General features: G+C 32.7%; 1 protein-coding gene across 3 annotated transcripts in view; it reads right to left on the bottom strand.

Moving 5' to 3' along the window:
- The window catches only part of KIFAP3 (kinesin associated protein 3), a 146,038-nt gene that overhangs the window by 96,522 nt on the left and 35,550 nt on the right, over positions 1 to 13,966 (bottom strand). For all 3 annotated transcript variants that reach the window (XR_004817618.2, XM_035719360.2, XM_049112307.1), the window contains exon 9: positions 4,646 to 4,824. Coding sequence is in view for 2 of the 3 variants with exons in the window: in XM_035719360.2 (XP_035575253.1) it covers positions 4,646 to 4,824 (179 nt within the window). In the remaining variant the exon portion in view is untranslated. The remainder of the gene's footprint in view (positions 1 to 4,645; positions 4,825 to 13,966) is intronic.

Raw genomic sequence — 13,966 nt, 5'->3', positions numbered from 1 at the left:
TCCTTTGGACTCTAAAAACATAAGAAGGGAAAAGTATAAAAAATTCTTATGCCTATACATTTGACAACATAGATGAACTGGATATATTCCTTGAAAGATAAAAACTACAAAGCTACCACTCAAATAGAAACAGATAACATGATAGTCTCACTGCTATGAAAGAAATTAGTAAACTCCAGGCCCAGATGACTTTCTTACTGGTGAATATTATTAAATATTTAAACTGAAATAATACCACACACAAACTGTTCCAGAAAAACTGAAAAGGGAATGTTCCCCAACTCATTCTATAAGGACACAGTCATTCTAATAGCAAAACCAGACCAAGACATCATAAGAAAACTATAAACTAGTAATCCCTCATGAACACAGACACAAAAATCCATAACAATATATACCTAATCAAATCTAGCAATATATAAAAAGGCAGTATATCATGAAGAAGTGATATTTATCCTCTGAATGTAAGATTGGCTCAATATCTAAAGTCAATCAATGCAATTCACTATGTCTACAGTCAAAAGAAGAAAAACCATGTGATCATCTCAACTGATGCAGAAAAGGCCTTTAACAAAAATCTAACATCCATTTATGATAAAAAGTCTCAGCAAACTAGACCTAGAACTTATATAAGCTGACACAGTGTTTACAAAAAATCTACGTAACATTATATTTAATAGTAAAACACATTGTTTTCCTCCTAAGATTGGTAACAAGACAGAAGTATCCATTTGTAGCATTCCTTAACATCATACTAGAGGGCTTCGCCAGCACAGTAAGGGAAAATAAAGGAGAGAAGGAAAGAAAGAAAAAAGAAAACAATGAGCTGAGAAAGAGCAAACATACAGATTTAAATGAAAGAAATACAACTTTCTATTTATAGATAACATAATAGTCTACTTAGAAAATCTCTAAGAATCTATAAAAAGCCATTACAATGACAAAACTGAATTCAGTAAGGTCATAGGACACAAAGTAAATATACAAAAATCAATTGTAACTTCTATATGCCATTATTCAACAACAGGAAACTGATCATTTATTTTTTAAGAACTATTTCTAATAGTAAAACAGGTATAAATCTAACAAAATATGTGTAAAACATTTATGCTAAAAACCATAAAATGATGGAAAGATCTAAATAAATGGAGCACTATACTATGTTCATGGGGGAAAATCTGGTGTAGTTAATATATTGAATCTTGCCAATAATTTTAATGCAATCCCAGTCAAGATTCCTGGTTTTTTTTTTTTTTTAAGAAATAGATTAGTTGACTCTAAATGTATATAGAAAGGTAAAGAATATTAAATAGAAAAATTTGAAAAAGAATAATAACATTTGAGCCCTTATACCACCTGATTTCAAGACTTACTATACAGCTACAGTAATCAAGGCAAATATTTATCAATGAGAGCACAGACAGGTATATAAGTGAAATAGGAGAGTCTAAAAATAAAACCAAAAAATAAAAATAAAAAATAAAATAAAATAAAATAAAATAAAATAAAACCACACATATATAGCCAATTGGTTTCCAAAAAAGGTACAAAAGCAATTGCAAAGGCAATTTAGTAGAGAAAGGACTTTTTTTTCAACAAATGGTGCTGGAACAATTGGACATCTTTATTCAAAACTTGAATCTTGATCCATACTTCGTACCATATAAAATTAACTAAAAATGAATATCCTAGATTAAAACATAAACAATAACACATGTCTTACAAAACTTCTCAGAGAAAATAGAAGAACTTTTTGTGACCTTGAGTTAAGCAAATATTTCTTAGATACAACACCAAAATGCAATCTACTAAAAAAATTACTTTTGATATACTGGACTTCATAACAATTAAAATCTTCTGCTTTACGGAAAGTCACAGAAAAGGAGAAAATGCCTGCAAAACATATAACTGATAAAAGACCTATCCAAATTTAAAAAAATACCTCTGAAAACTTAATAGAAAATAAGCAATCTAAGGAATACATATCCTTTCTCTTTTTCCTCTTAAAATCATATTCTAATATGACCTATTCCCTTTCTGTTATTATATTTACTTAGTAAATATGCAAACTCAATTTAAATCATTAATTGAAAGACTTTTTAAAGTGAACTAAATTTCCTTTAAAATACATTAACTATAAAAAGCGAGGTCAGTATCAGTTCATATCAACAGTAAAATGAACATTTTATTTAGACAAATAACACAACCTCACAAATAGAACAACCATTTCTCCTGTCCACCCTTTTTAAATAAAATTGCCACAGGCCTCATCTGTTACTAATCAAATCAAGTTAATATTTTTCTTTTGAAATAGCAACAGCACACACTGGTTGTTATAGCAAACTTAATAATAAAGTAACTGGAGAGTTTTTTTAAAAAATTAATTTGTATTTCCATTGCAGAAAATGGAATGTGAAATATGTACCATGTAGTCCAATCAGATGGCTAAACACTAGACATAGCTTTCTAATCATCTGTTTCTGATTGATAAAAGCCCAATCCCAAAAACTAAATTTAGTAATTGTCTCAGCATGCAATGCCTTTTCAATTTTATGTCTATAAAATGGAATTTATAGTTAATTAGTACTTTTATTAAATGTTTTATATAAAGTGACAGCTTATCAACAATCTATCAGCAATTTTATTTCATCCTTTAAGTAATTATTTTTCAGTGTCTCTGGAAGCCAACAAAAGTTGCTTATCACTAATCTTGCTAAAAATGTTTTTTTAAATATAAAATCATTTTTTTCTCTCTTGGAACAGATAGAGGAGTAGGAAGCCAAATACCTGCAGATGTTTCATTGAGTAATTTATTTAACCTCTCTGATTTTCTGCGTCTTCATTTGCAAAATTAGCTAAATCTAGACATGGACATAAGATCTAGTCAAGCTCTTAAGATTTTGATTCTACACAATGCCTTAAAAATGCATTTCTTCCACAATAAAAGATGAAATGCATGCCATCTATAGTAAAAATGTGGCTAATCACATCATTTTTATGACCTTGGATCAATGACCCTTCCTGAACCTCTGCTTTTCCTACTTAATAAAATGTTAGATTTGATGAGAAAATTTATATGGTATCTCCCCAAATCTTACCAGAAAATGATTTCTAATAATGATTTTGAGATCATTTTTGATAGAATTAACACATAAGTTTATTTCCGAAACATAAATCTAACCAAAACATAGTAGACACATGCTGATGGCAAATCAATTTGAATTCTACAAACTTACTAAAGTGATCTTAATCTAAACATGTAAATGGAAAAAAATATACTTCAATTTATAGCAAGGAGAAGCAATTATTTAGCTACACTCTAATCAAGAATATATATCATTGTCTCATTATAGTCTGCTTTAATACAAGATCAATGAAAACAAGAATGTTTTTTATTACTAAGTAAATTCAATCTTTTTTTTTTTGTAAATTCAATCTTAAAACAATATCAGGCATACATCAGATCACCAATAATTATACACTAATGATGAAAATGACAGATATTAAACATCTGTGGTCAAAATAAAATTTCATTTATTTCTAGTATCAGAATTCAAAGCACTTATTAAATCTGATATAGGAGTCTCAAGTTTTATGCTGTGTCATTCACTGAGCATAAGGTACTTCCTAGTCCATTTAACTTCAAAAGAAGAAAAAAGAGCAGGTAGAAATACTATATATTATGATTATCTGAAGGAGAATCCACTTACACCAATAATACACAGTGATATAATGACTTGTATTAGCATATACTTCTAAAATGGTCCTCAATGTAGTTAAGGCCAATGATCTAACAATTTCATTTCTAGGAATCTAAGCAATTAATCAGAACTATAGACAGTGAGGCATGTACAAACGTATTCACTCAAGTGTTATTTATAATAGCTATAATTATAAACAACCTAAATATCTGAAAACAAGGTATGGTTAATATATGATCTATGTAATGTAACACTGTGTTTACAAAGACTTTTTAATGTGAAAAAAAGCAGATAACTTTTATTCCGTCTTTACGTTATTTCTGAATTGTGTATATTTTTCAGAAGTACTATATATAATCAACTTGTATTTCTTAAAGACCGCTGCATCACCACAATATAAGATGGCAAACAGGAACTCACTATAATACTTCAAACAAGAAAATGCAAAGGGTATAAATAAAGAGGGCATGAACTAATAAAACAGAAAGAAAGAAGGTATAGCTTCAGGAGATCTTAAGAAGCCAAATAAACAGGTTGAAGCAACCAACTAGAATGGCAGGTTAATAAGGAGGAATTGGGCTAGACTGTAATTCTACACACTAATATCAGAAATGTAGGAAAGAAGATAATGTAAGTGAAAAATAATAAGCCAGGTGATTCTGAAGCACAATCTTAGAATATAAATTACTTTCTACATATTATGTTGAATATGGAAAGATATATCCTATGAAATATATTAGGATAAAATTGTTATCCAAATAGTCTCAATTAAGTGGGATATGAACTAATAAGGAATATATTTCCTAATGAAGTCATTTAAGTGAATTACTGCTATTGTAAAATTTTCATTCAGAATTATCTCAGTAGGGATATAATGTGTTTACTTTTTATCAACACATTCAAACCTGAAAATAGTGGACATGGACTATTTAAATATAAGTTACCATATCATTTTTATTCTCCATAAAGATGCTGAGTTTCTTCAAGAATGACACAACTAGGATAAGTAGCTCAAAATTGTCCCGATCAAGAGCCTTCACCAGCATGTGAACTATGTTCTTGTTCCTCATCTTCAGTTCTGTACGTGTATCTTCAGCAAGATTCAGAAGCAAATAAAGAGCAACTAAAAGAGTAAAATAGATGAGTGTTAAGTGACAGGCATATTGAATCAACAACTTAATCATTTCTACTCAGTATAGTAACACGTAGTTCTAAGAAGAGACTACATTATTTTGAAAATATTATTAATTGGCTCATTGGAAAACATTTGTTATTATTGAGAAATACATGTATGTTATACAAAATAAACAAAAAGTATACATACATAAAATAATTTTCTTATGATGCTGAGGACACTAACCAAAATAAGATAATGATTCTTTAAAGCTTAATAGTAAGCAAATGGTATTAAAGGTACATGTTACTATATAATAAAACAGGGGGAAAGAATTGTATATGTGTAGAAAACAAGGTAAAACTTCAACAACAAGCAGCCGCAATATTAAAAAGAACTATACTCTAAGAAAAAACTGATGATTACCAGAGGAAAGGTGGGCAGAGGAATGACTGAAATAGGAGATGGAGATTAAGAAGTGCACCTGTGATAAGCATAGGGTGATGTATGGAAGTGTTGAATCACTACAATGTACACCTGAAACTAATATAACACTAGATGTTAAAAACAACAAAAAGAACTATAATCCAAAACATGTAAAATAGCTATACCTAAATATGAGGATAGTAAAATCTATTTCACATATCCAAACTGATTTTCTGATAGTTACAACAGAAAATGCCATATTAAGTTCAGTAATACAATTGTTATACTAGACAAAGTTAAGGCATTGTCTACTAGTTCTAAGTAAAATTTCTTTTAGACACCTCTAATAAAAATGTTTAGGTTCTTCCAATAAACTCATATGATTCTTCCCTTTTGACAGAATTTGTAACATACGTTGTTTTCCATTTTGCCTTGACTGACAGGAAGCTTCAGAGTTAAGACTTAAAAGAGTTCTATCAGAATTTGTAGGCTATTATGATCAATGCAATCCTATAATCTTGGTTGCATTACTTTAGCATTTCATTTCATGCATTCTTATAAGCCATTTCTATACCTTTATTAAAATAAGAAATATATGCAATAGTTGTAAATATTTAATTTATTTAGCAAATATTTGAGCTGTAAAGGCAGTAATTAGGGCTACTGTATGCCAGGCACTGTACTAGTTGATATATAAAGAGTAAACCATTTTATCTTTAAGATAATTTATGGTGAAAGAAGTATTTATTATAAATTCTACAGATGGGCAACTTCAGATTCAGAGAAGTTAAATAACTTGCCCTATCCACACAGCAAAAAAGTGATGGAGCTAAATTAAAATCAAGCCTATCAGAACCCAAAGCTCACATATTTATACTACTGCATCATACTGACTTTTCATGGAAGGCACTATTAAAAGGTTTTACAGTTGTGTGAAATCTAAAGTCTCTTTCAGATGGGAGGGAGGGGAGTGTCCTCAAAACTTAGACCTGCTCCAGGGACGGTGGGCTTTTTCAGCCCCATATGTTTTTTGGCTGCACACATGCGTTGCCCAGGATCTTTGGATGGGATTCTGTGGTAGCCATGCTCAACCTTAAGAGCAGGTGACTGGGGTGTTTTCATTTAGGAAGTTTCTGCAAGATCATTCTGATGCCATTTTCCATGCTGTCTTTGCATGGACAGAAGGTGTGGGATGTTTGTGTGACTATTTTTGATGTATTTTAGATCTGTTCCCCTAATATTCATGTCAACAAAAGGCTTGATTCTCTGTCTGAAACCAAGCAATACAGTTAAAAAACTGGGAATTAGGGCAGCCCGGGTGGCTCAGCGGTTTAGAGCTGCCTTCAGCCCAGGGTGTGATCATGGAGACCCAGGATCGAGTCCCACGTCCAGCTCCCTGCATGGAGCCTGCTTCTCCCTCTGCCTGTGTCTCTGCCTCTCTCTCTCTCTCTCACTCTCTCTCATGAATAAATAAAAATAAAACAAAACAAAAACCCTGGGAATTAAAAAATTGTGTTGAATGCTCTCTGATTTAAACAGTGTTTTTGCACTCAATGAATCAATTTCTCTAAAAAAATTTTTTCTAAATGAAGTTGTATTGAAAGCATATAGTAGACTTCTGCTTATAACCAAGAGAAATATAATGGGTTGAACAGTGATCTCCCAAAATTCATGCCCCATTGAAACTTAGAATCTGACCCTATTTAGAAATGGGTCTTTGCAGAGGTAATTGGTTAAGATAAGGTCATAATGGGCTAGGTTGGACCTCAAATTCAATGACTTGTGTCCTTATAAGAATAGGAGAGGAGGGATCCCTGGGTGGCGCAGCGGTTTGGCGCCTGCCTTTGGCCCAGGGCGCGGTCCTGGAGACCCGGGATCGAATCCCACGTCGGGCTCCCGGTGCATGGAGCCTGCTTCTCCCTCTGCCTGTGTCTCTGCCTCTCTCTCTCTCTCACTGTGTGCCTATCATAAATAAATAAAAGTTAAAAAAAAAAAAAGAATAGGAGAGGATACGGATACAGGGGGAGGGTGGCCATGTGAGGATGGAGGCAGAGAATAGAGTGATATGGCTATGAGCCAAGAAATATTGAGGATTAGTGGAAGCCACCAAAACCTAAGAAGAGAAAAGGAAGGATTCTGAAGCCTTCGGGGGGAATATGGTCCTGCTAACACTGTGATTTTTGGCTTTCTAATTTTCAGAAACCAGTGAGAAAATAAATTTCTGTTGTTTTATTAAATGAGCCAGTTTGTGGTACTTTGTTTTGGCAGCTCTAGGAAGTTAACACAACAGAGTAATGGGTACCAGATTTAAATCCTTACCTGAAATAACAACAACGACAACAACCAGATGAAAATGTACAAAATAAAGATTTTCACAACAATGGACATCAGATAATGAAGGACAGTGACCTAACAGATAAGAAGTAAGTGAGATGGCCCTATGACTGCCCCAGAATAATGTCTTGAGAGTTTCCAGGTCATGACACAGAGAGGGAAAATCCTGGCAGAACTCAAAAGAACTCTAGAGTTCAAGAGATGGAACCAAGAGACCAGGAAAGCCAACCAAGAAAAATATCAAATAAACAACCTAACTTTATACCTAAGGGAGCTAGAAAAAGAACAACAAATGAAGCCTAGAGACAGCAGAAGAAGGAAATAATAATGTTTAGAACAGAAATAAATGATATAAAAACTAAAACAATGACTACAAAAAACCACAACAACAACCCAACAACAACAATAGAACAGATGAAAAACCAGGAGCTAGTCCTCTGAAAATATTAATAAAACTGATAAACTTATAGCCAGCCTTCTCAAAAAGAAGAGAAAGGACCTAAAGAAGAAAGAGAAAGGACCAAAGGACCTTGGGTTGCAAGGGTGGTTCAATATTCACAAATCAATCAAGAGGATATACCACATTAATAAAAGAAAGGACAAGAACCATATGTTCCTTTCAATAGATGCAAAAAAGCATTTGACAAAGTACTACATCCATTCATGATAAAAACCCTCAACAAAGTAGGTTTAGAGCAAACATACTTCAACTTAATAAAGGCCATCTATAAAAATCTACAGCTAATATCATCCTCAATGGGGAAAAACTGAGTGTCTCCTTGATGGTCAAGAACAAGACAAGGATATCCACTGTCACCTCTGTTATTTAGCATAGTACTGAAAGTCCTGGCCACAGCAATCAGACAACAAAAATAAATAAAATGCATCCAACTTGGCAAGGAAGAAGTGAAACTTTCACTACTTGCAGATGACATAATACTCTATATAGAAATTGAAAACAGGGGATCCCTGGGTGGCGCAGCGGTTTGGCGCCTGCCTTTGGCCCAGGGCGCGATCCTGGAGACCCGGGATCGAGTCCCACGTCCCGGTACATGGAGCCTGCTCCTCCCTCTGCCTGTGTCTCTGCCTGTCTCTCTCTCTCTCTCTCTCTCTCTCTCTGTGACTATCATAAATAAATAAAAAATTAAAAAAAAAGAAATTGAAAACAACAAAGAAATTAAAAGACATTCCATGCTCATGGACTGAGAAAACAAACATTGTTAAAATATTTGTAATGTCCAAAGCAATCTACACATTTAAATGCAATCCTTATCAAAATACTAATAGCATTTTTCACAGAGCTAGAACAATCCTATAATTTGTATAAAACCACAAAAGACCTCAAGTAGCCAAAGCAACCTTGAGAAAGAAAAGCAAAGCTGGAGGCATCACAATTCTGGACTTCAAGTTATATTACAAAGCTGTAGTGTTCAAAACAGTATGGTACTGGCACAAAAACAGACACATAGATCAAGAGAATAAACAGAAAACCAAGAAGTGAACCTACAATTATATGCTCAATTAATCTTTGACAAAGCAGGAAAGAACATCCAATGAGAAAAATGTCTCTTTAACAAATAGTGTTGCAAAAACTGAACAGCAACATGCAAAAGAATGAAACTGTACTACTTTGCTACATCCCATACAAAAATACATTTAAAATGTATCAAAGACCTAAATGTGAGACCTGAAACCATAAAAATCCTAAAGAACACAGGCAGTAACTTCTTAGACATTGACTGTAACAACTTCTTTCTAGATATGTCTCTTGAGGCAAGGGAAACAAAAGCAAAAATAAACTATTGGGACTCTATCAAAATAAAAAGGTTCTGCACAGCAAAGGAAACAATCAACAAAATTAAAAGGCAACCTATGGAATGGGAGAGGATACTTGGAAATAACATTATCTGATAAAGGGTTAGTGTCCAAAATGTATAAAGAACTTATACAACTCAATACACAGAAAATAATAATAATCTAATTAAAAAGTGGGCAGAAGACACGAAGAGGCTTTTTTTTTCAAAAACGTAGAGATGGCCTGAAAGATACATGAAAAGATGCTTGAAATCACTCATCATCAGGAAAATTCAGATCAAAATTACAAATCACACCACACCTGTCAGAATGTCTAAAATCAAAATCACAAGAAACAACAGGTGTTGGCAAGGATGTCAAGAAAGGAGAACCCTCTTGTACTATGTGGGAATGTAAACTGGTGCAGCTGCTCTGGAAAACTATATGCAGGTTCTATAAAAAATTAAAAATAAACTGCCCTATGATCCAGCAATTGCACTATCCAAAGAATACAAAAATACAATTCAAGGGGATACATGCCCCCTGATGTTCCTAACAGCATTATCTACAATAGCCAAATTACAGAAACAGCTCAAGCCTCTATTGACTGATGAATGGTTAAGGAAAATGTAGGAGATACATACATATAGAACATTACTCAGCCAAGAGAAAGAATGAAATCTTGCCATTTGCAATAACATGGATGGAGCTAGAGACTATAATGCTATGCAAAATAAGTCAGAGAAAGATGAATACTATATGATTTCACTCATAAAATTTAAGAAACAAAACAAATGCGCAAAGGAGAAAGAAAGGGAGACAAACCAAGAAACACTATAGAGAACAAACTGATGGGTTACCAAAGGGGAGGCAGATGTGGGGGGGGGATGAGTTAAATAGGTGAAGGGGATTAAGAAGTGCATTTTGTGTGATGAACACCAAGCCAAAATAGAAATATTGAAACACCTGACACTAATATTATACTGCATGGTAACTGGAATTTAAATAAAAAGTATCTTCTCTAACAGTAATGGGATCACATTAAAAATTAGTAACACATAGGTCTCTCAGAAATTCCTAAATATTCAGAAATAAACTAACTCCTTCCTAAATAACTTATGTGTCAAAGAAGTAGTAAAAGGGGAATTGGAAAGTGTTTTGAATGGAATAAAAATAAAAATAAAAACAGGATATATCAAAATCTATGGTATATCCCTAAAGCAGTGCTTAAAGAGAAATTTACAGTCCTATATACTTTCAGTATAGAAGAAGAAAGGTCTTAAATAAATGATCCTACTTCCAACTTAAGAAGCTACAAAAGGAGCAAACTGAACCCAAAGTTAGCTCAGAAACAGAAATAATATTCAACTGAACAGAAATTAATTAAATATATAATATAAATGTACAGAAAATCAATGAAACCAAAAGTTGGTTCTTTGAGATTAAAAAAAAATATGATACCCTCAAACAACTATGATCATGAGAAAAAAAAAGACATAATTTACCAATCTCTGGATTGAGAGAGGTTATATATCACTATAGATTCTGTTGGTATTAATAAAATAATAAGGAAATATTAATACAGAACAACCTTAAATTTAGAAATTCCTTAACGATTCAAGCTACTTGAGCTCACTCAAGAAGAAATAAAGAATGTGAACAGTACCTATTAAAGAAATTGAATTTGCAGTTTAAAATCTTCCCACACCTGGGTGGCTCAGTGGTTAAGCGTCTGCCTTTGGCTCAGAGTGTGATCCTAGGGTCCTGGGATCGAGTTCCTCACCAGGCTCCCTACAGGGAGCTTCTGTATGCTTCTCCCTCTCCCTACGTCTCTGCTTCTCTCTCTGTGTCTCTCATGAATAAATAAATAAAAATAAATAAATAAACAAAATCTTCCCATAAAGAAAACAAGGGTTCAGATGGCTTTACTGGAATATCTTATCCAATATTTAAAGGAATAATACCATTCTGCACATGGTCTCCCAGGAAGTTAAATAGAATGGAATATATTCCAAATCAACCTATGAAGCCAGCATTATCATAAAAATTTTACAACACAAGAAAACTACACACAAATACCTTATGAACATAGAAGCAAAACAAAGTTAGCAAATTTAATCCACTGATACATAAAAAGGATACATGAGTGGATTTAATACAGAAGCCCAAGGCTGAATTAACATTTGAAAAATCAATGTAATTCACCATATAAACAAACTAAAAAATAATTAAAAGGTTTCCTGATCTGACAAGATGAAGTTATCTTTATTTATATATAATACATTCACCTATGTGGAAAATGTGATGGAATCTTTAAAGGAAAGTTATTAAAAATAAGTAATAAATAAATTTACTAAATAAATTTAAGGTTGCAGAATTCAGAACCAATATTAAAAAATATTTCTATATACAAGCAACGAATAATCAGTTGAAATTTTTTTAAAAGAGTGTTCAGAATAGCAACAGAAATATGAAAATCTTAGGGATAAATCTGACACAAGATATGAAAAACCTGAAAACAATAAAACACCACTATGAGATATTCAAGAAAATCTAAATAAATGGAAAGAGAGATCCTTTTCTTGGGTCAAAAGACAATACTGTTAAGAAACCAATTCTTCCAAAATTAACATATATATTCAATGCATCCTGAATCAATACCCCAGAATTTTAAGGAAACGAATACACTGATTATAAAATAATATGAAAATGCATAATATCTAGAATAGCCAAAATTCCTGTGGAAAAAAAGTTGAAGGAATACTACTTCATTTAATAATTTTCTATAAAGCCACTATACTGAAGACACTGTGCTATTGGTATCAAGAGTTACAAAAGTGATGGACAGCACTAATTACAGTACAGAAATGAAATGCACATACATGGATAAAGGATTTTTCACAAATAACAATCCAATAGATAAAAGGATAAAAGGATAGTGTATTCAACAAATAATGCTTGAATAATTGGACATGCATAGAACTTTGATCCATTCTTCATACCATATACAAAAATTAACTCAAAACATATTATAGACTTAAGTGTAAAACCTAAGACTGTAACATTTGTAGAAGAAAACAGAGGAGAAAAATCTTTGCAAGAGAATTTCTTGGATACAATATCAAAATTGTAATTCAGGAAATATGAAATCAATTGTGCTACATAAATATATAAAATTCTGCACTCTAAAAGACACTCTTAGGAGAATAAAAAGGTAAGCCAAAGACTAGGAGAAAATGTCTACAAATCCTATGTCTGATAAAGTCTTGTATCCAATATATAAAAGAACTCTTGGGATGCCTGGGTGGCTCAATCAGTTAAGTTCACAGACTTTATTTGTAATTGAGAAAAACTGGAAACATCCCAGATAACCCTTAATAGATGAATGCAATGACATATCACTCAATAATGAAAAGAAATTAATTATTAATATGAAATGAATCTCTAATTATGCTCTCCGTGTACATTCCTGAGACTATATGGTATCATCACAGACAATGGAAGTGCACATGGCAGTGGAAATGCAGGTGCACAGCAGGAAAGGCTAACTTCAAGCTTGTGCATTAAGAAAACAATCTACATATCACTGGAGTCCCAGAATGAGAAGAGAAAGAAAGGGGCAGAAAATTTACTTAGGAAATAATGGCTGAGGAAAAAAAAAGAAGAAAGAAAGAATGGTTGCAAATGTCCCAAGTCTCAGGAGAGATATGAGTATCACAATATTAATAATTCACCACAAAATTTCAATCTACATGTAAAACAATGTTCTATAAGACACATAAAATCATGTAAAATCAAAGTCAAAGAGAGAATTTTATCTATTTTTTTAAAGATATTATTTATTGAGTTGAGAGAGAGAGTGAGCATATGCAAGCATGGATAGGAGCACAGGGAGAGGGAGAGAATCTCAAGCAGACTCCCTGCTAAGCATGGAGCCCCAAACCAAGAGTCATATGCTCAACTGACTGAGCCACCCAGGTGTCCCAGGAAAGAATTTTATTTATTTTATTTTATTTTTATTTTTTTAAGAATTTTAAAAGTAAGAAGAGAGAGTGAGAGAAAAAATAAAAAAAAAAGATCTCCTACAAGGGAAGACCATAAGGAGATTCCTCAGCAGAAACCTTACAGGCCAGGAATAAGTGGAATGGTAAATTCAAAGTGCTGAAAAGAAAAAAAAAAAAAAAGCCAACCAAATATACTTTACACAAAGTTGTCCTTCAAAAATGAAAGCAAAATACTTTAGCCAAAGGAATACTGAAAAAGAAAACCAAAGTTGGGGGCATCACAATGCCGGACTTCAAGCTGTATTACAAAGCTGTGATCATTAAGACAGCATGTTACTGGCACAAAAACAGACACACAGATCAATGGAACAGAATAGAGAACCCAGAAATAGACCAACTCCATGGCCAACTAATCTTTGACAAAGCAGGAAAGAATAGCCAATAGAAAAAAGACAGTGTTGGAAATGGTGTTGGGAAAACTGGAGAGCCACATTCAGAAGAATGACTAGATCATTCTCTTATGCCATACACAAAGATAAACTCAAAATGAATGAAAGACCTAATTGTGAGACAGGAATCCACCAAAATCCTAG

This window comes from Canis lupus, chromosome 7, assembly GCF_003254725.2.
Source record: "Canis lupus dingo isolate Sandy chromosome 7, ASM325472v2, whole genome shotgun sequence".
In the NCBI taxonomy this organism is placed as follows: domain Eukaryota; kingdom Metazoa; phylum Chordata; class Mammalia; order Carnivora; family Canidae; genus Canis; species Canis lupus.
Note: the sequence above shows the minus strand (reverse complement) of the source record. Positions and strands in the feature narration are given on the sequence as shown.